Source organism: Papio anubis, chromosome 3 (genome assembly GCF_008728515.1).
Source record: "Papio anubis isolate 15944 chromosome 3, Panubis1.0, whole genome shotgun sequence".
In the NCBI taxonomy this organism is placed as follows: Eukaryota; Metazoa; Chordata; class Mammalia; order Primates; family Cercopithecidae; genus Papio; species Papio anubis.
Window position 1 is genome coordinate 120,765,278 of NC_044978.1, and position 26,182 is coordinate 120,791,459.

General features: G+C 41.4%; 1 protein-coding gene across 12 annotated transcripts in view; it reads left to right on the forward strand.

Moving 5' to 3' along the window:
• SEPTIN11 (septin 11) overlaps positions 1-26,182 on the forward strand; it is a 95,245-nt gene that overhangs the window by 60,670 nt on the left and 8,393 nt on the right. For all 12 annotated transcript variants that reach the window (XR_004182785.1, XM_031664526.1, XM_031664530.1 and 9 more), the window contains exons 4-9: positions 5,506-5,692; positions 8,629-8,790; positions 12,741-12,837; positions 14,064-14,232; positions 22,510-22,642; positions 25,075-25,262. Coding sequence is in view for 11 of the 12 variants with exons in the window: in XM_031664526.1 (XP_031520386.1) it covers positions 5,506-5,692; positions 8,629-8,790; positions 12,741-12,837; positions 14,064-14,232; positions 22,510-22,642; positions 25,075-25,262 (936 nt within the window). In the remaining variant the exon portion in view is untranslated. The remainder of the gene's footprint in view (positions 1-5,505; positions 5,693-8,628; positions 8,791-12,740; positions 12,838-14,063; positions 14,233-22,509; positions 22,643-25,074; positions 25,263-26,182) is intronic.

The following is a 26,182-nucleotide window of genomic DNA, read 5'->3' on the forward strand; positions in this document are numbered from 1 at the left end:
TCTCTAGATGCTCCACCAAATCTGCCCCAGGTAAACAAATGCCTTCACCATTGCTTGCTGTGTAATGATAAAATAGTACACTGAGTTTTTATAGTATACTCCATTTATAAAGCCATGTAAGTTTGGGTCTTTAACATGAGTTGCTGTTTGCTCTTATTTGAGGGAAGTTTTTAATTCTTAAAATTTCGTTAAGATTCAAAATCTCAGGATTTTGTTCACATTCCTTCTCAAGAGCACCAATTCTGTTCATCAGTCTCAACCTCAGATATCTTATGACTATTTTACATAGTACATTCATTCTCGAAAGAAGTTTGAGAAAGTTAAAATAAAACTGCCCCAGACCCAAAGGTGATTGTAGAATGGGGCTTCCAGAAACATCTTTGAGCAGTTACAACATTATGGGCATAAGTGTCTACCTGCTTAGTGTGACCAACATGTAGACATGAACAACAAATCAGTAAGTTAGGATGTGTTTGCTTACGGCTCAGACACTTCAGTTGTATCAGGATTTTTTTCCATATTCCTCAGAACTGTGTATTATATACATGTGTTTTATAAAGAGGAACTCGCCTATTTTTATCTAGAAATGTGTATTGCCTAGATACATTTTAACTATTCCTGATACAAGTACGAGCACCACAGTAATGACAGAGAAATGTTTAATTCATTCTTTAGCTGAGCACCAAGCTCTTTATTTTATCTATAAAGCACTTTAAATGCTCCTCAGTAGACATTGTCCCGTGATAACAGGAACAACTGTTAGATAGAGTGAGAAAGATTTTATTTTGCATCTGGCCAAAATGGACTATCTGTACATTGTGTTGGAGCAGGGAACAAGTTTGGCTCTGACACTGCAGCTGAGCAGTTGCTCTTAATATATGACCTCAATGACAAGGAGTGATGGAGAGGCCCCTGCCTGAAGGCTGTTTGTAATGCCAAGGGCAGTAAATGAAGAGAAAAGCCCTGGTCATAAGGAAAGGGGTACAAGTGCATTGTGGGAGCTGGGAAGAGAGCCAAGGGGTTCCAGTCATTGCATAGTGACAGAACATACCCAGAGCAAGGCCTGTTCTCCACCTCTCAGACCCGTATAGATTTTCTCCCTGGGGTTAGGAAAAATCTTATTCTTGCATTCCTTGATTGGAAGACAGTAACTGTACTTTTTCAGGATCCCTCCCCCTAGGAATGAGAACCATCCTCCACATAGCCTCTTGCTGAGATTCCCTGTGCTCTTCCAGCTCACTGGGGTTGCCACAGTGCTGCTACTCGATTTTTGCCTCTCCCCTAAACTGGGACTTTCCCTCGGGCTGCTGGTGCCTTTTCACTTCCCAATCAGCACTCAGCAGCAAACAGCTAGGACAATGCATATCCTCATATTTGCAGCTGGAGCCCTCCTTAAGAAATTATCTGACTCATTTGGGTCAAATAATAGTTTCCAAGGAGATTTAGAAGAGAGGAAGTGTGATATTAACCTAACCTAGATACCAAATATTTTTTTCCTCTGAAATTTCTTGACAGCTATTGCATAACCTCTTTAAATGGCACTTAAAACTCTCTGTTACCCTGTACCTCAGAAGGTATTGTTGACACTGTTGACTGTAAAGCCAAATGACTTGTTCACAAATCGTTATTCAGACAGGCTCTGCTTCCCTCAAGAAACTGGAAGTGGAATATTCGTTTCTGCATCAATATGTAACCATACGGGAAGGGATGTGCTATTTCTCGATACCCATGTTGATTTTTACCTACTTTGGGGATTAGGCAAGCTTTTCTGCCATAGATGCAAGACTTCAAGAATGTCCCAGTTTGTTTATGTAGGCTTTGGACATGTCAGCATTGCTGTATTATTATCTGCCTCAGACCAGGCTAGCTAGAAGGAGGCAGGAAGAGAGATCTGGTAAGGTTTCCTGTTATGTTTAAAAGCACATTTCACTCTTTGTTATTTAGGGGCTTCCTTGTTTTGGCTGTTTGTACTCTTTAGTGGAGAAAGAAAGGGGTCTGGGGAAGAAGGGAAACCAAGTTTTGTTGTTTAATTGGAAATAGAATAATTAGTTTGCCCCACACTGGGGAGATGGGAGGTGAGCTGTCCATGGAGTATCACTAGCTATAATGATAGTCAGCCCTCAAAGGGAGAAATAATTGAAATCCCCGAGACGGAATTTCAACCTCACCAAATCTTTATACAGTAGTGAGATGGACTGTTTGGCCTTTAAATTTTAAGTTTTTAATCACACTCTCTGGTGGAGGTAGTCAAGGGATAAGGAAAATTGGCTAACAGACAGCAAGAGAAGGGAAAAACGTGGTAAGTATTTGGTCATATATGAAGTGGAGAGTCAGTCTCTGAATGATGGCATTGGCCATTTTGCCAGAATGATCAGTGGGTAGGTTGGATGGATGGAAAACATTGTCTAAGTATCTTTTTCCATCGGTTTTAGGGTTAGCCTCTGTCGTTTGTGTGTGTGTGTGTATGTGTTTTAAGGCTGGAGGTATATGGAAAAAAATGAGTGCTGTGTAACAAGGAATATCTCCATGCCTTAAAAGAAAATTATGTGAAAATGTAAGGGCTAGCCTGGATTTGTCCTCCTGTCTTTCCTCTGATTGATATGGCCACAATCCAGAGAAGTTTTAATTGGCCAAAAAGAATATAAATAAGTGTTAGTAGGACTGGAGCTAGCAAAAGGCTAAGCTGGGATTAAGCTTCCTTTCTTTCTGACTTCAGATGCAGAAGTGGAAAAGATTTGGAGGAAGAGGCAGATAATTCATCTCATCTACAGGATGATGATGAGGAGTACAAAACCACTTGGCTGGCTTGAGTCTCATCAAGAAGAAACTATTTTATTATCATAATTAAATCTTTGACATAGGGAATAGTGGTTTTGGTAAATTGTTGTCCAAGAATTAATGGTTTGGAAGGTAAAGTAGATAGGATTTCAGATTTATTATGTATGTGAGGTAAGAGAAGGAGGCTCCAGGTTGAATCCCAGCTTTCTGACTTGGCCAGTGGTGTGGGTGGTGGCCACCATGCTAAGGAATACAGGGAAAATGTAGGTTTGAAGGCAGGATGAATAGTTCAGTTTTGGACATATTTAGTTGGGAAAGCAGTTGAAAATATAGGATAAGCAATTGTGGATGGATCTGAAGCTCTGAGAAAAGATCTGGGTTGAAGGTAGAGATTTATGACTTGTCATCAGATAGATGGTGAGTGGAATTATCTATCGGATGCTAGTGATTTTCTAGAGGGAATAAGTGTGATTTTCTAGAGGGAACACATGGAGTGAAAGGAAAGGAGATTGAATGATTGGCCAGGACTCTATAATAAGAACAGGTAGAAGGAAGTCTGTGATATTAGAGAACAAAAGATGTCTTGAATCCAGTGCGGAAAGCATTCCTCACTGCAAAATGAGTGATGTTATGCCTCATTGTCTTTGGAGGATCAGAATCAAAACCCAGAGGCAAGAAGGGAAATTAATAGAAAGCAGAACCGTATTTGGACTACTATTGAGAGGAGGAGTGCTAAGAGCTAAAAATCAGACACCGGGGATGCAGGGGAGCAATTGCTGTGAGCTGCTTCTCTTACCCTTGGGGATAATAGGCTGCTAGGGAAGATCCCTAATCCCCAAATCTGCCTCAGTGTCAGGAGACTGAAGGATCAGCCCCACACTGAAAGGGCAAAGGGCATGGGTGGACCTCACTGGAGTGGCCTGCTGCACTTCCCTCCTGGGCATGAGCTCCATAGCAGGACAGATACCAGCAGAGAACTGGGTGAATGTAAAGTTCCTTTTTTTTTTTTTAAGGTTTTTCTAAAAAGTCAGGCTTGATTCTTGGTTATTTATTATATAATTATGAAATAGTTATATCTTTTATATGATAGCCCTTTACATGTATTGCATGTATTGGCTCATTTATTTGTCACAGTAGCTCTCTGATAGAACTACCATTTTTGTCTCTGATTTACCTGTGAGGAAATTGAGACACAGAGAGGTTTAGTGACTTAAGGCTGTGCAGCTAGTAAGTTGTGCAGCTGTATTATGGTTTTAGGCAGTTTGGCTTGAATCCATGTTTCTAACCACCATCCTCTATAATTATCTCATTAAATATTATTATTATGCAATATATGTCTATATTTCAAGATTAGAAAATATAGAAGAATCTTATTGCTCATTGATTCTTTTTATTGGAATTTTGCCTGTCATGATTTGGAATTTTATTATTCCTGAAGTATATCCTACCTTTTTTTTTTTTTTTAAAACCTCTGGAGATTTTGTCTACTTTAATTGAACCAATAGATTGTGATAAAATCACCAAAGAAAAATATCAAAAAGCTTTTTATGGACTGCTTTCAGTTTTGCTCAGAAGTTTGTTTGTGGTTATTGTTTATTTTGGGGATGTTTGTTTTTCTTAGGATGTCTGCTGTCACTTTTATTATAAAAGATTTGTGGTTCCCTTTCAAGGGTTTCAGTTTAACTTATGGGTATGGGATTTAGGTGTTGAAATGTTTTGATTTTTCTTAAAACTTATATCTTCGGAAAGGCAATAAGTTTGGGGAGAATTAACTCTTTGTATTCCTAATAGAACAGTCTCTTTGTTGCTAAAACAAACTTCTTCTGAGTAGTCCCTTTGGAGACCAGAAAAAATTAGTGGGTTTCCCACAATGACCTAACATACTGCTTACTTCCTGGACATGTGGTTTATGGAATGTGTATCCCCAATATGCTATTCGTCATTGTGTTTATGGTCAGTTAATAGGATCACACACAATTATCCAAAACAGATTTGAATGATTTGGTGAGAAGAGAAGGTTACAACGTTTACCTTTAAATCATGAAGATTTTGAGTTGAAAGGAATCTTGAAGATCATAATAGTCTAGGCACCTCAGTTCCTAGATGAGTTGGATTGTGCACAGGGCTATGGGAGCACAGAGAGCCCCCACCTCTGGAGGAATAGGGCAGATGACCAGGAAATAGCTCGCAGTAGGTGGTGGTGTCGTATTCTGAAACCACACAACAGTTTCATTTTGTGCACCAATGGCAATCAGTAGGGAGAAGCTGTCACAATCACTTTTCTCAGATGGATTTTTGAGGCCCAGTTTTGGCCCAGCGGGAAAGAATGCCACAATCTCTTAGCAATATCTTCCATGGATGCACCTTGGGAGAGTGGCAGCCCGCTCCACGTATGTACAGTCTCTGTTTTAGAGGATCAATGTTAGCCAGGAAAAGAGTAGGAAAAAGACAGGTTCTCACAGAGGGGCCAGCGTGAGCAAAGACACAGAGGAAATAAGGGCTTGACATGCGGGGGCTGCTACAAATGGTTGGGTGTGGCTGGGACAGGAGAGGTGAGCCTGGAGACCTGTTCAGGCATCAGGTGATGGAAGACCTTGGATACCTAGGTGAGGACTTGGGCTTTAGCCCTTAGGAAAGAAGAAGCCATTGTGATGTTGAATGGAGGATTGTCTACACCAAACTGTGAAAGAGGTTTGAGACTAGAAACATGCTATTTCTGCATTCTAGCTATAAGCCGATAGTAGAATATATTGATGCCCAGTTCGAGGCCTACCTGCAAGAGGAATTGAAGATTAAACGTTCTCTCTTCAACTACCATGACACGAGGATCCATGCCTGCCTCTACTTTATTGCCCCTACTGGACATTCACTGAAGTCCCTGGATCTGGTCACCATGAAAAAGCTGGACAGTAAGGTACTTGCTGCCACTCTGATTATCATCCACTCTCCTTTTAGATCTTCTTTATCCTAATGCCCTAATTTGTTCTCTGCTTTCAATGTGATTTTTTTGCCCTGGATTACAGGAACAGTGTTTGACAGCATGAGAAAAACACTTCAAAACCTCTTGCCTGTTAGACAAAAATAAAATAAAACAAAACAAAACAAAACTAGAAAAAAAAAATCAAGTCGCTTTCAGGAAGTATTTTTAATTCTTACATGGGAGGTTGAAATATAACTTCCAAGTTTGTTTATTTTCTTAAAAAAAACTTTCTCTAACAGGTTTCTAGAGGTTTGGTTTTAATTCAAAGTTTACAATGGAATAAAAGGTTAAATTTTTGTCTCTGTGATGATAATGGTCCAGCTTCTTAGATTTTAAAACTGAACTGCACACGTGTGTTCAAGTAAAGCAAAGTCTTCATTTAAGTGTGATCCCTGAGCTTGCCACATTTATACCTTCTCTTTCTCACAACACGTGAAGGAAGAGACTGGTCAGTTTGATAAAATTTGGCACCTTACTATATAATTAATTAGACTTTCCATTTTGAAATAAATAGAAGACAATACATTCTGAAATAAGGATGAAACAAATGGCAACAGGAACAACCACAAAGCAAAGCCATGGAAGATATTTACTCTTAGATTCAAAATGCCTTTTGCATTCACAGAACAGTCTTATTAGATGATAAAGCTCTTTAGAGGACTCTGCTGGGTGTTGTTACTATGATTTTGTCTAAACAACACCACTGATAAAAGATGCTTTCTCTCCAGAGGGACAGAACAGCGAGAGAATGCTCAGAAGATCAGCCTGTCCCCAAGGCCTCTGAACTGGCCTTTAGAGGTCTGGAGAGGCTGAAGCCAAGCCAGGCTCCTTCGGCTTCCAGCAGGCACAGACACAGTAGTTTATAGAAAAATCTTCTAATGGCCTGGAAGCATCATTGCAGCTAGAGTACTCTTCGCAGAATAAATAGAAACCCTTCTTCATCCCATTTGATTCCTCGGCTCCCCTGGGAGCTGTGCCATTAGCCATGATAGTGGAGAGATCACGGGCAGTGAGGGCCGCTTCCGGGTCTGTCGTGTCCTTGGAAGCAGGGGCAGACCTCCCTGTTCTCAAGAGTGCCCCGTTCTCCACAGACGTTCTGAAGGAAGTAGACTGAGGAGGCTTCCTAACTGAGGGCTGAGTATGCAGATCTAGCCGGATAATATCCAACACTATGATTATGTTTAATAGAGTTCATTGAAAAAGGAAAAGAAAAATGCATAACAGGCACAACTAATAAAAGCAAACAACCAACCATAAAGCAGGTTAAACTTTCAAAGAAGTGATATCGTAGGAGAGTTGGAGAGCTACCTAGCATCCGAAAATGATAATATCAAAGTTTTATTTATACAAGTAAAGGGAAGAGTTAAGCAAATGTATGGTCATTTCAGGAATGACTTTCAAGCCCCTGCCAATGAGGAAAAAGAGGTTTTAAAACCAAATTGCTTGATTTCTCTATCTCCTCTGATCAATTTGCCCAAGAAGGAGTGAATCGCTGCCATTTTGTTTATGTTGACATTAATTAAATACTAAATGTGCATAAAAGATAGCCAGTGAGAACAACAGGAAGTTTCTTGTTCCTCCAGTCCTGATCCAAACATTTCCCCCACCCTCAATGATGTTTTTCTTAGTCTGCAACTTGCTGGAGGAAGCCCAAGCATAGTGAGCTTAGGAGCAGGTTGAGGAATAGGTTGAAGAATAGGTCTTTCTGTCAGCGTGTCATCTCATTTGGGTTTATCAGGATTTCTAATGTGGCCTTTGGATAAAAGGAGAAGCAAAGGCATGCAGATGTGACCTGAACACCTCCCGAAAGACTCTCTGTTCCCTGGTTAGGACAGCTTCCTCACCGAGTCTGTTTTCTCTCACCTAAGCTGGGTGAAGACCATACTTCTATATATCGGATGTCAGTAATATCTTATTGAAACCTCTGTTTTTACAGGGATTAGGGGAAAATTAATCTTAAAATGTGAATTTAAGAAATGTGTCCCGTGCACAGGGCTGGGGGCAGCCGGGAAAAGAATGTCCACACAGGGTTTGGAACTTGTGCTCTAGGGTATCCTTGGCTCCCTTTCTGGGCTTCCTGCCACTACTGTCAAATTCTGAGTTCTCCCCTGTTCTTTGTAACCGATGCTGTGAAAGTGAGCCTTGCCTTTGGCGCTCAGTTTTATTCCGGCATGAAGGAGTAATTTGATAGAAGCTGATTTTCAAAAGAATTAGTTGGTGTGATTTTGAAAACTTTTACAGTGGGCGACACCATTTTTGTTTTGATTAATACAAAAGTTCTCCTCTCAGCAATTTTCAGGTCATCAGAAGAAAGAAAGGATGTTGGGCTGCATAGGACGGAATACTCCACTGCTCTTACAAAAACTTTGTTATTATACTGTTAGGGTGTGCAAAAATCAAGAGCCTAAAGTAGATGGGAGGGGTCTAAAAGGAGTGGTTGGTCATTCAAAGAATAGGCTCCTTTGTTATCACTATTTGTCATAGAATAGCAACACTTCCTTTACTCTGTAAAGAAAAATGAGGTAGCACAGGAGGGGAAATTACAAGTATACTTTCAGTGCAGGATGGGAGGAAGTAAAAGTGTTTGAATATGGAACTAAAAGTTTATCTCAGGTCTTCTTAATTTTTCACCTAGGTAGAAAGTCTGATTTTCATTATCATCCCTACCTTAAAAAAAAAAAAAAAAATTGTAGGTACATAGGAGGTGTTTATATTTATGGGGTACTTCAGATGTTTTGATATAAGCATGCAACATCTTTATTTTTTACATTAAGGTTTTGCAATTTTATTTATTTGTTTGCTATGTTTTATTCACTTGTCTATTTTTCTTATGTTGGAACTGTGTAAAAATGGACGTGTCTGTTTTACAGGTGAACATCATTCCAATAATTGCAAAAGCTGACACCATTGCCAAGAATGAACTGCACAAATTCAAGAGTAAGATCATGAGTGAACTAGTCAGCAATGGGGTCCAGATATATCAGTTTCCCACTGATGAAGAAACGGTGGCAGAGATTAACGCGACAATGAGTGTAAGTCCTCAAGTCAAATGGAAACAAGAGATTTTAATGAACGCCTGTCTTAGTACCAGCGTTGTAGAGTGGCTGGAGCACTGGACTGACTAGGCACTCGATGACTTCAGATTAGTGCAGCTTTGCCACCACTTCAGGTCATTTAACCAGTCTGCTCCTCAGTTTCTCCATCTGTCAAATGGGAGCGTTAGACAAGATGATCTCCAATTTCCTTCCCACTCTAACAGTTATGATTTCTACAGCAAATCTTGTGAGAAGGAAATGCCAGCCCGGCACCATTTCACAAAAAGCAGCTCAAAGGAAATAGATCTGTGCTTGTTTCCACCAATCTTGGCAGAAATATGTCAGCTTGTCCCAATTTTGCTTTGGTGATTGGATCCTGCCCTTCCCTCCTTTCTATTTTCCCTACCCTTTTCTGAATCATTAGGTAAATTGGCAGTTGAGGATACAATTTCCACATCACAGAGAGGAACTAGTCAGGAGATAAATGATTAAAGCGACAGTGGTTCCCTGTGTGATTATGATGTAATCCCTCCTGGTGAGTCTCCATCCTGCCGGTTGATGCTCAAGTCTGTTTCACTGCTCTTTTGTGTGTCTCAGCCCATAGCTCAGCTGTGAGCTGCAATGACTCTACGCATCTTTTTTCCCTTTGGGAATGCATAACATCCGTGAAAGCCACATGCTTTGCATATAGTGGATGCCCAATGATGGTTGTTGGAATTCAAAGTAGTAAAGGCTCTAGAATCGCTGGAAGAATCTGGAAAGCAGATTCTTCCCAGGAAATAGGCTTGATGGGGTGTGAAAGGAAGGTTGCCACAAGGGAGAATGACTAGACTTGTGCAAAAGAATGGATGGACAAAAGATCAACAAGGGGTTTTGGTCCCGTTATGAAGTGAGTGTTTAACTAGTAGAGCCACTGAGATGGAAGACACACCTTACTTCTTGGGAAGTAGTGAGTTCCCATCACCAGTGGTTAGTTGATAACAGAGCCTGTTTCAGTCCACTTGGAAGAGATACTGTAGCAGGAATTCTTAAGCAGGATTGAACTGTGTAATAGGCAAGATCTCTTCCACCTCTAAAATTCTCTGGTTGTGGGTACTGACAGCTACATAATAATAATAGCACCTGACATTTTTCACATTTCTGGAGCATTTACTATGCACCAGGAACTGTTCAAGACTTTCCATTTAATCCTCACAACAGTTGCATACGTAGGTGCTATTATTATTCCTACCTCATATATGAGGAGACTGCAGCATAGCACCTAAGATTGCACAGCTGTCTGTAGTGGAGGTAGGATTCGAACCCAGGCTTTGGCTGTCAGGCTTACATTCTCACCCTGTGTACAGTCAGTCCTCTGCATACACGGATTTGACCAACCATGGATCAAATAGATTTGGAAAAAAAAATGCAACAATATAAACAATAATACAAAATATATATGGCCAGGCACAGTGGCTCATACTTGTAATCCCAGCAATTTGGGAGGCTGAGGAGGGAGGATCACTTGAGGCCAGGAGCTCAAGACCAGCCTGGTCAACTTAGCAAGAAAAATAAAAAGTAAATTCTACAAAAAAAAAATTAAAATATAATAACTATTTATATAGCATTTACATTGTCTTGGGTATTATAAGTAATCTAGAGATGATTTAAAGTATACAGGAGGATGTGCATAGGTTATTTGTAAATACTATACCATTTTATATCAGAGATTTGAGCACCTGCAGATTTCAGTGTCCATGGACAGTCCTGGAACCCGCACCCTATGGATACTGCGGAGGTCTGTACTTTTTTATAGCAAAGTCAAAATCTCAAGCTGAGATGGCACTCCTTTATTCTGCTGTAGAACTATAATTTGGGATGTCAGTGTGGTATTCAGGAAGTATCATGAATGACTGCTATGTAATTTTTCTTTATATTCCTATCCTTCTAAATAAGTTTTCATTATTTTATATTCATGGAACTATATCTGTGTTAAACTTATTGGAAAGAAAATACCCAAGAATTTTTGCTCTATTTTCTTTCTGTCTTTATCAGATTAATAGAACTGAATCTCTGACATTCCAAATTAATCCTGTTCTTTAAAGAATTATTTTTTAGGCTTTTCATTACAAACAATTTTTGCTGATGAAATTCCACGTAATGTGTAGAAATCTGAGGAAAACAGATTCCACTGGCAGTCGCTTTTGTTACATTTGAGTGGAGAAATTTCCTTGGTCATTACACCAAAATATTGACTGGAAAGGTCCTGTTGCTCCTCAACTTCAGGCGACAATAGTGTTCAAGTCTGAAACTCAGACTTGTTTGAGAAAGAGAATACACTTTCTTTCCTTCTTAGAGTGTGAGATGAACTAGAAAATGTCAATATCTTAAGCATCCGACAAAAAGCTACTTGGGAAACCTGAGCCAATGATTATGCCAAGTTCTCTGTAGGAGAGGAATTGGCTTGAAAACTTTATCTTCTTTCTCAATGTATCTATAGTGGAAGAACACTGGATCAAGGAACTCTAAATAATAATTCTTGGAGCAGCTATTTCAAATCTTATTCTTACATGCTGATAGAAAAAAGATAGGATTATTATTTCCTCTCCCACTCAGAATGCAGTGATAACTACCAAATAAACCGATGTGAAAGAGTCAGTTTTCTTGGACACCATCTCTACTTCAGATAAGTCTGGGTGCAAAACTTGAGCCAATAATTTGGGCTAAAGTGTGTTTCTGACTTAGAATTTGTGCAGTAGTCAACTGTCTAAAGCAGTGTTGTTCAAGTAGAACTGTAATGTGAGACATACAAGTATTTTAAAATTTTCTAGTAGCCACCTTAAAGAAAGTAAAAAGAAATGTGAAATTAATTTTAAGGACTTAACCCAATATGTTGTAAAATATAATTTCAACATGTAATCAATATAAAAATTATTAGGTATTTTAGGCTGGGTGCGGTGGCTCACACCTGTTATCTCAGCACTTCAGGAGGCCGAGGCGAGTGGATCACAAGGTCAGGAGATCAATACCATCCTGGCTAACACGGTGAAACCCCGTCTCTACTAAAAATACAAAAATTAGCCCGGCATGGTGGCGGGCGCCTATATAGTCCCAGCTACTCGGGAAGCTGAGGCAGGAGAATGGTGTGAACCCAGGAGGCGGAGCTTGCAGTGAGCCGAGATAGCACCACTGCACTCCAGCCTGGGTGACAGAGAAAGATGCCATTTCAAAAAAAACAAAACAAAACAAAAAAAACCACACACACATTTTAATGGTAGATCTTTGAGATCCAGTGTATATTTTACAATGACAGCTTATCTCATTTTGGACTGAATTTTCACCAAAAATACTTTATCTGTATATACATTTTATAAAATTCACAGCTAAAAAGGTAAATTTACATACCCAGGTTTCTCCTAACATACCTTAAAGATTTTCAATATGAAATAAGTGCCAAAAAGATACTTTATCTTTAATCTTGTGTCTACCTTGCCATCTACCTTGGTCTTGTTTTTCAGAAGATTTGAGTTTGAAGCAAAGTGAAATGCAGTTTTACCAAAACAATAAAGTTGCATTTAATGGAAAAATATTTTACGTTGCTTCTATTTTAAATTTAGAGGTAAACCAATTAAAAGTTAGATATTCAATTTCTTGGTCCTACACGCTGTATTTCAAGTGCTCAACAGCCACATATAGTTAGTGGCTACTGCATCGGCTAGCACAAGTCTAAAACTTACTTTATAGCCGCAAAGACGCCTACAGTTTTCCCTTGAATCTAGCTCCTATCGCATATTCGGTATTGGGTTGTAAGGGGGATGGGATATGTGACATCCACCCACCAAATTGCAGCCTGCTTTTCCCTTGCCACCAAGTAGAGGCCTGCAGAAGGAGGAAGAAGATAGAGACTGGTGGAAACCAGTCTGTCAGAGCAGGGTAAGGTAACTATTCTCTGTCCTTTTGCTTGGCAGGTCCATCTCCCATTTGCAGTGGTTGGCAGCACCGAAGAGGTGAAGATTGGCAACAAGATGGCAAAGGCCAGGCAGTACCCCTGGGGTGTGGTGCAGGGTATGTGCACAGCATGGGAGATGGAGTCTTCACATTTAGCCCCTATGTGAATGGCCGTGTTTGTTCATTTCCCGTCTTGTTTAGGGAGGCCCTCAACAGTGGGCTGGCAGTGGGAGGGTGTGGTAGGGCTCCACACTCGTGGAGGTAAGGAAGAAAGAAAAAGTAATCAGGTAGGTGGACAATGGAGAGATGTGACTGCCAATCCCTTGAGGTAGCCTCTCAAGGATGCTGGGTTGTGTAGGGAATTAATATAAAGTCCTGATTGAAAAATAGTTCTTCCCTAGGAGTTGGAACTTGTTTTATCAGCCAAGTATTAAAAAGCAGCAAAAAGTTTCTTGCAAACAAGAGGGTACTTTTTTCTCCATCAACTATGCAAAAAACGCCTTCTAATAAAATGTTATCTTAGTAAATCTGAGACTTATGAGAATATTTGACCTATATTTGGCACTGTGGGACATGGCCACAGTCTAACCTGAAAGCTTGTCAGGTATGTCACTTTGAAGGACAAGGACTGTATGACCTACCCTTGTGTTCTGAAGGAGGACATCCAGTGCTATGGATTAAGCAGGATGGCTACAGAAAGTTCTTCATTGGTTTAAGATGTGTCAGACCTCCTTTTCCTCTGTTTTGAATAAAGACAATAAAGCTGTGAGAAGAAACAGTACCTTTGAGATCCCTGGGAAAAATACAATTGTTCTTACTCTTACCAATTTCTCTACAATAAGAAAATTCCTTTCTTCCCAGTGTCGTTGATAAAATTAAATGAAGTGGTATGTAAAAGTGGCCCTGCACAGTTATAGACAGCATGGTGTGGTACAACATCTGGCTTTGGATCAGATGTTCTAGCGTTTGAACCTAGACTCTGCTACCTCTCTTTGGGAGGTCAGCTTGCTCACCAAGCTCCTGCATCCGCAAAGCAAGTCATGACATCTACTTGGCAGAGTTATTATGAGGGGTAAAGACAATATTTGTTTTCAAGCTCCTCCCCCTGTGCCCTGTGCTCAGTAGGCACTCAGCAGTCAGCATTGTCATCAGTATTATGGTCAGTGTTGTCAGAAATCTTGTCTTCATCATGAATGTAAGGTGAATCCAGTAAAGGATCTTCAGATGGCCTTGAGACCCCAGAGATTTCAGGAGTGATGGTAGTAACATCTTGGAAGCATCACTGCAGATATTTCAGTGACATCATTGCTGATCCTACTTCCTCCATTTCCCCCCTCTTATAGTTGAGAATGAAAATCATTGTGATTTTGTGAAACTTCGAGAGATGCTGATCCGGGTGAACATGGAGGACTTGCGAGAGCAGACTCACACCCGCCACTACGAATTGTACCGACGCTGTAAGCTTGAAGAGATGGGGTTCAAGGACACTGACCCTGACAGCAAACCCTTCAGGTATGAAGGCACCTAGCAATCAGCTGTTTCCTAGACAGTGGTGAGAGTGGCATGTTGGTACATCACAGAAATGCTTGCTGGATTGAGATGGTGATGATGGAAGGATCTGGTGGGTGAAGATTAATTCATATGTTGTCAGGCATTGGGATAATTGCTTTATTTGCATTATCTCAACTAACTTATCTAGTTGATGTCATTATTATTATCATCCACATTTTACAGATGAGGAAACAAAGGCACTGAAAGTGTAAACAAACTGCCCAAGGTCCTCCAAGTAGTAAACAGTGGTGTGGTGTTGAGCTCTTGCCATCTGGGTCCTGAGCCCAGGTTTCTGCCTGTTCTCTTGCAGAGGTACAGAGCCTGGTTGATGCATTTACAAAGGTGTGGCTGCTGATTACAGTTTGCCCCATTCATTTTTGCCAAACGCCTTTAACTTCCGAAGGCTCTTCCTTTGTCAAGCACTTTTACTATTAGCTTTCAGTGGTTCAGTAAAATTCTAACAACAAAGAATCAGGAGAAAAGGAGAATAGCTTTCAGGAGATTATGTGTTTTTTTATATCACTGGCAGATAAAGATGCAAAATGTGAAGGGGAGAAATGGATGTAGAATTAATACCCCAGCTGAAGCCCAGACCCCGTCAGAATCCAGTGGTAGGGATAGGATTGGCCCACACTGGGGTGAGTCGTGGGATGGTTCTGGATAAAGGTGTGGGGTGAGGCTGCCAGGCCAGGTTCGCCACCTCCTGGTGGAGGAGAGGATTGTCCAGATGGTGCCCAAGCAGTTTCTTTTCTTTTCTTTCTTTTTTTTTTTTTTTTTTTTTGAGACAGAGCCTTGCTCTGTCGCCAGGCTGGAGTGCTTCAGCCTCCCAAAGTGCTGGGATTACAGGCGTGAGCCACCCCGCCTGGCCCCCAGGCCGTTTCTTAATGGGAATTTGAATTCAGGTGTTGTGAGGTGTGTCTGGGCTCTGTGCCTTTAGAAATTGAGGGCCATAGTTCCTTGGGGAAAAAAACCTGTTTTTCTCCTCTTTGCTGGCTAGCCCTACAACACACTCTGATGTCTATAAGCTGGCTGACAATAGAACCCGAGGCAGCCTGTGCACAGCAGATTCTGTCCCTGTGGGTCTGTAGGAGGAGTTTCTTTTCTTTTTTTTTTTTTTTGGAGACGGAGTCTTGCTCTGTCACCCAGGCTGGAGTGCAGTGGCGCCATCTCGGCTTATTGCAAGCTCCGCCTCCCGGGTTGACGCCATTCTCCTGCCTCAGCCTCCCAAGTAGCTGGGACTACAGGCGCCCGCCACCATGCCCAGCTAATTTTTGTATTTTTAGTAGAGACGGGGTTTCACTGTGTTGACCAGGATGGTCTCGATCTCCTGACCTTGTGATCCACTCGGCCTCCCAAAGTGCTGGGATTACAGGCGTGAGCCACTGCGCCCGGCCAGGAGGGAGTTTATTTTCTTGCAATTGCTTTAGAGATAGTTTAGGAATGCCTGGGCTTGTCGCCTGGCACTCTGCTACTGAGGAGTTCCACGAGCATGTGTGTATGCAGTGAGAACAAATGCAGAACCCAGACAAGGGGTTTACCAAGAAGTTAACTTCTAGCCAAGGTTGCATCATTCCCTTCTGCCCTGGCGGCTTGCAAAACTGACCATCTCCAACCATGTGAAAGTCACATTCTGAGGCAAGGTATAGGACACCTTTTTGTGTACATAGGTTTAACTAATTGAACCTTGAAATGCATTTACCAGAAAACAGTCCTTACAAAGGCAAGTCCACTTTATGGTTACTAAACCTGATGAAACAGTTTCTGTGTGGGAAAGGCCATCTTCACTATTACATAGAATATTTGTTTTCATGCAAAGAGATATTGAAAAAAAGGAACTGCTATAAAATTGAATTCATTTTCCCCTCGCCTTCATTCAAATCCAGACAGCGTTGAAGAGCACTGGGCTAGGAGTCAGGAGTTTGAGTTCAGTTCTTGGTCCTGCTATGCTACAAATTCTTAACCCACCTGGGCCTGAATTTCTTCATCTGTGAAATGAGGAGCTGATCCAGATCATGGAATAATTAGATCCAGTAAAAAAATTTTTTTTTCTGTACTGGGTTAGATAGTAAACATTTTAGGTTCTGCAGGCCAAATGGTTTCTATCACAACTATTCAGTGTGCCCTTGTCCGAAAGCAGCCATAGACCATACTGTAAATGAATGGACATGGCTGTGTTCCAGTAAAACTTCATTTACAAAAACAGATGGGGGGCCAGATTTGGTCCTCAGGCTGTAGTTGCCCAACCCCTAGACAAGATCATAACTTGGAGCCTGTGAACTGCCTGCAAAAGTTAGAATGCGTGTGACTGTTTCTTGAGTTTGTTTGAGGTCATTTACCTCTGAAAGTGTTTTTACTTCTCAAAATGTTCAGAGCCATTTGGCATAGTTGTGTTTCTTTCACCTCAGGAATCTGTGGAATTTGAAGAGTCTATGATGCTACCCTTAGCTATCTACACCACCAGGAAGGGCCCAGTGGCCTAAGTCTTCTGGGACAGGCAAGACCAAGTCCTTCCACCATCTTGACTGGGTTTCTTAGATTCCCTGGGAGCCTGGGGATGGTGAGGATTTCCTGCTGCTACAGGCCACTAAGTTGTCTGTGTAGCCAGCATTTTAATTAAGGCATTTCCTGCAAGCCCAGAGTAACTGCCCACCAGGAAGAGGTGGAGCTGGGTAGGCCCAGCAGGGCTTCTGCGAGGGAAGCTGCTGGACCAGCCCACTGCTTTGTTCTCCCTGTTTCAGTGGCTTCAGGATTGGTGAGGGACATCACTGAGTCTGCCTGATGCTTAGAGAGCTTTATCCATATCTCCCTTCCCCACTTGGATCCATTTCCACTGGCCTGAGTTTTACTTTTTGATGATGAAAAGGGAAAATATATATACACACACACACACACACACGCTATATATATAGATATATAAAATAATTATATATTATATAACATATATAATCATATGTATTATTTATATAATTATATAATATATTATAATTATATTATTAATAACAATATATGTATATCTTATGTATATATAATAGATATATATACACACATTATATATATACATATATATATTACCAAGGCCTTTACTTTTTTCCATATATAAGAAAATTAGAAAATTAGAAAAAAGTAGACCTTCTAAAAATAAATACCTTCTAACATCTTGGTAACTGGGACCAGGTTTTCCATTTCAACTGGAAACAGTTTCTCCTCTTAGACCACTCATTCAAACTCTGGTGTCCCTCCTGGTTTAGGGAAGATCACTTGGTACCAAAAGTTGGCTTTAAACCACATGTCTTGGTAAATAGTGATATGAAATGAATTTGAGTTTCCTTTTCTTGGAAACCACTGCTTTTAAAAGGGCTCAGCCTTTGCTTTGAAGAATTTCGGGCACCCTCAGCACTTCCTGTGTACCTGAGAGGGAGGAATGGAGTGAGGTGACTATTTGGAGGATGACAGAGTTAAGGAAAAGCAGAAGCCACAATTGATTTAAGTGATTTTCCAGAATTTCATCTGCAAAGTCACCATTCCTGGATGTGTGTGGAAGATGGATCTTCCGTGTGAATTTAGGCTGAGCTTGGAGGAGTATAAATCAAGGGCTTAAGGTTTTATATTCTCAAAGCACAGGATTTCTGCATGGGTGTGCAGTGAAGTTCATCCTTCCCAGTGAGCACCCTCATTCACCATTTGTCCTCTGGGCCCCACTTGTGTTTACAGTACATGTTTGTAAAACAGAGAGTGACCTCTAAGGCCAAGTCTAGTAAGAGGCAGCGCCACTGTGTATGTTACACAGTGTGAGGCAAAAGGAGGAGCAGGGTGTGCACAGAGACGCTGTATTCAAGCCTTGGCAGCACACCACAGCAGTAAAGCTAGTGGAGCCCGACCCTAGATTGCCTTTAAACATGGCTGCATTCACACTTGTGTCTTTATTGTCTTGTGGCAGAATACATATATAACCAGGCATTCATCTGCTCTTTCCCAAGCCCATCTTTATCCTCTCCCCGCGCATGCCCAGCTGCTGCCCTGAAGCCTTGAAACTCATGCTTCTACCATCCAGAGCACCCATACTTCCCTGGACCCAGGCCTCTCCTTCCTCAACCCCAACCCCTTTCTGCTGGCATTATAGGGTAGAAGAGAAGATGTCATGTGTCTCCCATGAGCTACTCCCTGCGTACCCGCCCAAGCTGCTCTCATCTCACCTTGGAACACCACCATCTCCTTGCTTCACCCCCGTTCAACTCACACAAAACACTCAGTTACCGCCATTTTCTCAGAGGCCAACAAGGTCCAGGCCCAGGAGACTCATTAGGAGTGGCTGGGCCTCCGTACACCAGCCATGCAATGCAGGAGGTAGAGTTCTTATCTGAGCAAGGTAGCCTGGGCTCAGTCCTGGCTCTGTTACTTCTTTGTTGTGTGACCTGCTCAAATTACCTGTGTGTCCAAGTTTCTCCATCTATAAAGTGGGAGGTGATAGTATTGTCTATCTTACTGGGTTGTTGTAAGGATTAAATGAATTCATGTTTGTATTGCTCCACTCCACAAATGCTGGTAGAGATTATCATACTCTGGCATGCCCTCCACTAGATGCTTTTAGATAAGAACAGAGAGAGAATTGTACTGTGTGAATCGCCAGAATGAAGGATGAACTGAAGTGTCTGTGTTCATTCTCTTCCTTTGACCTCCACAAGCAAAACCTGCCTCTCCCAAGGGCTGTTAAGAGGAAATTACAAGATAAAATCCTCAATTTCAAATCAATCTAAAATCTTGTGAAAAAGGTACACATTTCTCACTTAGAAAAGGGTATTAGTAACTGTAATTAAAAATTAACTTTGAAGAACTAAAAGTTGCGGAAGATACCACTGAAGAGATGGGTGCAGAGGCTCACATCTGAAATCCCAGCACTCTAGGAGGCTGAGGTAGGAGGATCACTTGAGCTCATGAATGTAAGACCAGCCTGGGCAACATAGGGAGACTTCATCTCAACAAAAAATTAAAAAAAAAAATTAGCCAGACATGGTGGCACATGCTTGTGGTTGGTCCCAACTACTCGAGAAGCTGAAGTGGGAAGATCGCTTGAGCCCAGCAGTTCGAGGGTATAGTGAGCTATGATCCTGCCCCTGCACTCCAGCCTGGGTGAGACAGTAGGAGCCTGTCTCCAAAAAAAAAAAAAAAAAGATATATAATCACTTTGGATATCTTTACTGGATATGAGCCAGTTCCTTTTGAACTGGTCTTCAATGACTGGGAAATATTAGTGAGGGCTTCTGGTATCTCCAGTGGACAACTCAACTGGCAGAGGTGTCTGGGAATCTGATTCTGTGGATGCTGTGGTTCTAAGTTATTTGTAAGTAACTAATTACAGTTGTGATTCCTTGGGGTAAGGTTTTATGGCTTATGTTTCTTATGTTCCTGATTATTGTTTCCAATGTCAGAGTTCAAAAGCTGGCTCACATCCTAAGACACAATGATATAAGAAGTAGCATTTGTTGAGCCCATTTGCCTGCTCTGGCCCAGGGTGTCAAAACTGCTTCCAGTTTTGCCAATGGCAAAGTTGCTCCTTAGGCTTTCTCTGGGACTAGGCTTTCCAATTTTGGACTGCAAGCTTCACTATAAAAAGCATTTTCCATCATGATCCAGCATACACATTTTGTGTAGTAATGCCTACTCTTAAACTTTTTAACGTACTGGTTAAGACCCACAATTGAGTTGTGATTCATAGTTTCAAAATGTATCTCCAGAAACTGAAGCATAAGATAGCTTGTGGTTGGAACTGGATAAGGCAGAGTCATTTAGTGAGTTCTCAGCATTTAGGGTAGCATTACCCAGAGCACATTCTATCAGTGAATTGCTTAAATTTTCCATGATCAGACAAATTTGGAGGACTCTAAGACAATCAAGTTAAACAGGTTCTTTTACTCTTGGGCTTCTCAGAGCATTTAAGACAAGCAGTAGTTAGCAAACTAGTTACATCAAATCACCTGGGAAGTATTTAAAACTAGCAAACTAGTTACATCAAATCACCTGGGAAGCATTTAAAACTAGCAAACTAGTTACATCAAATCACCTGGGAAGCAGCCTCTCCAGGACTGAACTTAGGACTCTGTATTTAGGGAAGTGTATGCAACAAAACGTGCCCAGTGCCCCTGCTGTGCGGCCAAGGTTGAGATCCACCATGCACTGTGAATCTGCTAAAAGGATAGTAGGGGCACCATTCTCCCTTCTGTCTTTTGACGTTGGAGCCCCTCTTTTGGAGATCCTTTCTTGAAATTGGTGGTCTCTGGAATACATTTTGGGTAGTGTTTCTATCAAAGTTTCCATTGTTTGTTAGAAATAAGAGGGAGATATATTCATTATTCTAAAATCAACAAAAACTGAGTTTTCTGTAAAATTTCATAGGAGGGACAAGTCATCCTCTACCTTTGGCAATTCTGAGCTAAATAATAGTGATGAAGAGTTTATTATAAGCTAGTATGCAAAATTTCATGAATTATTTTATAGTTCTGTTATCAGTATACTTCTCTATATATCCATCACTATAGATCTTAAACTTGAAGTCCAACTATTGCTATTAATATTAGCCAACACTAACATTGGCCGAACATGTTATTATCTTGTAAGATAATGTGAAAGCTAAATGTACCTCTGGAAACTCAAAACAATTGTTTATAAACAGGTACTATTGATAGTGGCGAGGGCAAGATAACTTACTTTTAATAAACTAATAACCATGTTAATTATTGAAGTAAAAACCAGCCTAAGTAATATGTTTTCTTTTTTTGAAATGGAGTCTTGCTCTGTTGCCCAGGCTGGAGTGCAATGGCATGGTCTCAGCTCACTGCAAGCTCCAATTCCTGGGTTCGAGTGATCCTCCTGCCTCAGCCTCCCAAGTAGCTGGGGTTACAGGTGCTCACCACCACACCCAGCTAATTTTTGTATTTTTAGTAGAGATGGGGGTTTCACCATATTGGCCTCGAACTCATGACCTCAGGTGATCCTCCTGCCTCAGTCTCCCAAAGTGCTGGGATTACAGGCGTGAGCTACCATGCTTGGCCTAATACATTTTCTAATACTAAACTAGTTCTGTAGTTCATTATAGATGTGTGTATCTACATGCACGTATGTTCCTGTCACCTGAATTTCCTTTTTCTTCGTCTAAATGGACAGATGTAATGATGTGTGGTAGTCCGCATGGTACCGGGGGTCATCCGGAGTGGCTATCCAGTTTGTAGTCTACGCTTTGGACGAATTCGGTCCGTGGGAAAGGCAGATATACTGCAGACGGTTAATATACAACAGTTGTTGTAGGGAAACAGCAAGACAGGGAGAGAAATAGCACCTATAAAATATCAGCAAATGTTTCTGTGTGTATGTGGGGGTGGCAGTGGGGTTGTATTTTCTTAAGCTGTGCTACCAAAGTGATTTCTCTGTAAATATATTTGTTTTGACTTAGAGATAAAGCTGAGCTGTAGCATTCAATGTAGAATATTGGGCTCTAACTTCTGAGACAGTCAGGAGGAGGATAGAATTGAAAATAAAAATTAAACTATTCTCCCTGCTCTATTTACAACTGGTAATATAACTTGAAAAGTAGCAATTTTCTACAATACCTTTCAAGGTAATGTTGTCTCTTTAGTTTACTTTTGCTGGGTTTATTTTCCACATTGGGGGCTGGAGGGAGATGAGACGGGAGAGTACCATTTACTGGGCACTGATTATATGTTTGATGTTTTATTCCCTTTCCTTCATTTCATTCTCAGGGTCATATCCCTAGAAGGTAAGTGTCACTGTATCCACGTCTCAGACCTTGGAGGCTGAGGGAGGCTGTGCTTTTCTAAGAACAGCCGGTCAGTTGGTACGGTCCGAATTCAAACCTGGATCTGTGGGACTCCAGTGCCTCTTCATTTCTCCCCCTATACCAGGCCTCCTCCATCTTCTCAAATCCTATACCACCTCCACCTCCTCAGCCCAGGTTTTCCCTGTATGAATATATGTAAGATAAAACTTGGCTAGTCAGAGACATACCTTTAGTGCTATGTCATGCTTACTGACTGATTTCTAGTTCTTGATGCACTTGTCTTTCCAACCACAGAATAACTAAAAGCAAAACAGTGTCATTCTACTTATGCTTTAATATGGCAAGCAACAGCTTTATGTTTTGGAAGTAGATGGGTAGAAATTATGTGAACTGAAATTTCTTAGTATACAATTTCATAATGCTGTCCTTGGTTTGTGGATTTTGAATAGTCTTCAGGAGACATATGAAGCAAAAAGGAATGAATTCCTGGGAGAACTGCAGAAGAAAGAAGAAGAAATGAGACAAATGTTTGTTATGAGAGTGAAGGAGAAAGAAGCTGAACTTAAAGAGGCAGAGAAAGAGGTAAGCCATCTGTCCTGCTTCCAAGGGAAAGATTTGTAAGAGGGAGATTTTCTTAGTACTTCACACTTTAGAGGATTTCATGATGGTCCAAGTACTTTCTTTTTTTTTTTTTTTTTTTTGAGACGGAGTCTCGCTCTGTCGCCCAGGCTGGAGTGCAGTGGCCGGATCTCAGCTCACTGCAAGCTCCACCTCCCGGGTTTATGCCATTCTCCTGCCTCAGCCTCCGGAGTAGCTGGGACCACAGACGCCCACCACCTTGCCTGGCTAGTTTTTTGTATTTTTTAGTAGAGACGGGGTTTCACTGTGTTAGCCAGGATGGTCTTGATCTCCTGACCTCGTGATCCGCCCGTCTCGGCCTCCCAAAGTGCTGGGATTACAGGCTTGAGCCACCGCGCCCAGCCGGTCCAAGTACTTTCTACATGCATTTTGTCACAAGTGACCTACCAACCTGGCCAGAAAAATGGGTCAGATATTCTCATTCCCACCTTACAGATGACAAACAGGTTATAAAAGTTAAAACTATTTTTGGGGTGCTGATGAGTTGATGGGTGCAGCACACCAACATGGCACAAGTATACATATGTAACAAACCTGCACGTTATGCACATGTACCCTAGAACTTAAAGTATAATAATAATAAAAAATAATAAAAATTTAAAAAAAAATGTTTTGTAGTCACATACCTAGTTAGCAAAATCGAGACTAAAACTAGATCTTAGGTCTCCAGATCTGATCATATGGCCTGTGTAGCTCTGTATTTCTTCAATTTACAAGTCTTAAAACATGAGATTTGGGATTCTGGGACTATTATTATCATCTTAGTCTATCAGCCAACTCTTCTAGACTTTGGCACTGTCTGGGGGATATGCTGTGACACAAAGTCTGCACCCGTGCTTCTGCCCTCATGGGGCTCGCACTCCCTGCTCCAGTCTTACCTCAGTTCCCTCCGCTGGCCAGATTAACTGCTTCCTAGAAGTTAACATAGATTTGTACTATAACACTCATCCCATTGTATTTGAGTGTGTGTGTGTGTATGTATGTGTGTATGTACGCTTGTATGCATAATGTCTATTTCTGCTGGTCAATAATGAGTATCTGAAGTGTTTGAACTATATCTATACGTTTCTAAGTGAAATCATCTAAATTTCCTCATTTTCTTGTTTTAATTTATTTTATCTAAAAACTACTGAAACTTAGAGGCTATTTAAATAGCTAAGCACTCAAGATGGTTTTGCTGCAGAGAAAGTTCAGCCTTATTTGCTGTTGGCTTCAAGAACCAAGGGGATGCTGGGTAAAAAATCTAAGATTATCTGGAGTTCCTTCCTTTCCCTTTCTTTTTCATTTCCTTTCTTCTTCCTTTCCTTTTCTTCTTCCCTTTCCTTCCCTCAAGGGCCAGAAATTTCCCAACACATTATTTAAGTAGCTAATTCATAATGCTTATATAGCTATGTACACACACGCACGCACGTATATACATATGTATATATATACACACACATATATATGTAGTCATTGTATATATCTCTAAGTAAATGTTTTTTATACATTTTGAAAAAGGTCCAGAGGTAAAGAGCCAATTTTACCACTGGGGTGAGTTTTTTTGTTAGGATCATCATTAATTTTGGCTAGGTGCGGTGGTTCACACCTGTAATCCCAGCACCTTGGGATGCCAAGGCGGGAGGATCACGAGGTCAGGAGTTCGCAACCAGCCTGGCCAATATGGTGAAACCCCGTCTCTACTAAAGATACAAAAATTAGCTGGGCGTGGTGGCGCATGCCCATAATCCCAGCTACTTGGAAGGCAGAAGCAGGAGAATTGCTTGAACCCGGGAGACAGAGGTTGCAATGAGCTGAGATTGAGTCACTGCTCTCCAGCCTGGGCAACAGAGCGAAGGAATCTTTAGTCCAAGGAGTTCAAGTATCACAGGAGTCTGGGTCTCTGAGGGATGTTCTTCAGCCTCCCAGCCCAGCTCCTCCAGGAAGTCAACAAAACGGTACTTTACACCTGTAATTAAAGCCAGTGCAGCCACATGACACATGTTTGTTTGTTTGTATTCTTTTTTTTAAGATGGAGTCTCATTCTGTCACCCAGGCTGGAGTGCAGTGGTGCGATCTCAGCTCACTGCAACCTCCGCCTCCCGGGTTCAAGCAATTCTCTGCCTCGGCCTCCCGAGTAGCAGGGATTATAGGCGCCCGTCACCATGCCTGGCTAATTTTTGTATTTTCAGTAGAGATGGGGTTTCACCATCTTGGCCAGGCTGGTCTTGAACTCCTGACGTCGTGATCCACCCGTCTCAGCCTCCCAAAGTGCTGGGATAACAGGCGTGAGCCACCGCGCCTGGCCATGTTTTGTTTTTTGAACAGATCCAAAGAACTTTACATCAAATGGATTTTCATTCCGTTCACCAAGCCTGTCTTCTTTTTCTCTCCAGCTTCATGAGAAGTTTGACCTTCTAAAGCGGACACACCAAGAAGAAAAGAAGAAAGTGGAAGACAAGAAGAAGGAGCTTGAGGAGGAGGTGAACAACTTCCAGAAGAAGAAAGCAGCGGCTCAGTTGCTACAGTCCCAGGCCCAGCAATCTGGGGCCCAGCAAACCAAGAAAGACAAGGATAAGAAAAAGTAAGCAGGTGTCACCCCCATGTACTGGGGACCTCTAACAGTTTATTCCTCTTGCATGTCTCTACTTTTCCCATTCACAGACTGGAAACTGGTCTTTTACCAGAAAGATAAAAGCAAGTATTTTCTCTACAGTGCAGGGAAGATGATGAAGGTTTTTAAAATATTTTTAAAAGGTACACAAAGATTAATTTATAAAACTTGACCACATTGACCGAGCAATCAGGCCTGGAGGAACCTGTTGTCTCCAGTAGCATCTTCCACACCAACACTAGGAGTCTCGAAGAAGACAGGTTGATGTCTCTTCAGCACCCTCTGAAGACAGTTCTCATGACTCTTGATAGAGAGCATCTTAAAATCACAGTTGTTAAAATTATTTTCCTATTCTGTGTTGTAAGACTTCGTAAGCCAGTCACTGAAAGTCTCGTTCCCAAAATGAAACATTTGGAAGAGCTGCTAGTGGTCACTAGTTTCCTGTAAATTCAGTATGATGAATTGTTTTATTGTGAAATGGGATCCAAATGCCTATCCAGTTGACACCTCTGCCAACCCTCAAGCCAAACCTAAACCCACTCATAAAAGGTTTTTTAAATAGGGTCTTAATGTCATGTGCCAAAAGGTCAGATTCTGCTCTTGAGTTGGTTACTTCCTATGATACTCCAGTAGCAGCTGCCTGAAACCAGTGGGAGATTTAGCCCTGCCTTGACATTCTCCTGTGATTTGAAGCTGTCCTTTGAATCACATTAAGCCTAGTGTTACGTTACTAGCTATCGGTTTTGACAGGAAGCAGTATGGTAAGAATACCACTAAGGAAAACCTTTGTGGTATCTCAGTGGCAGATATGCAGATGCCGCCCTCCTTTGTCTAATGTGCGGTGCTTTTAGGGCAGCTATTTAAAGCAACTCAGAACTTGTTTCAGGAAG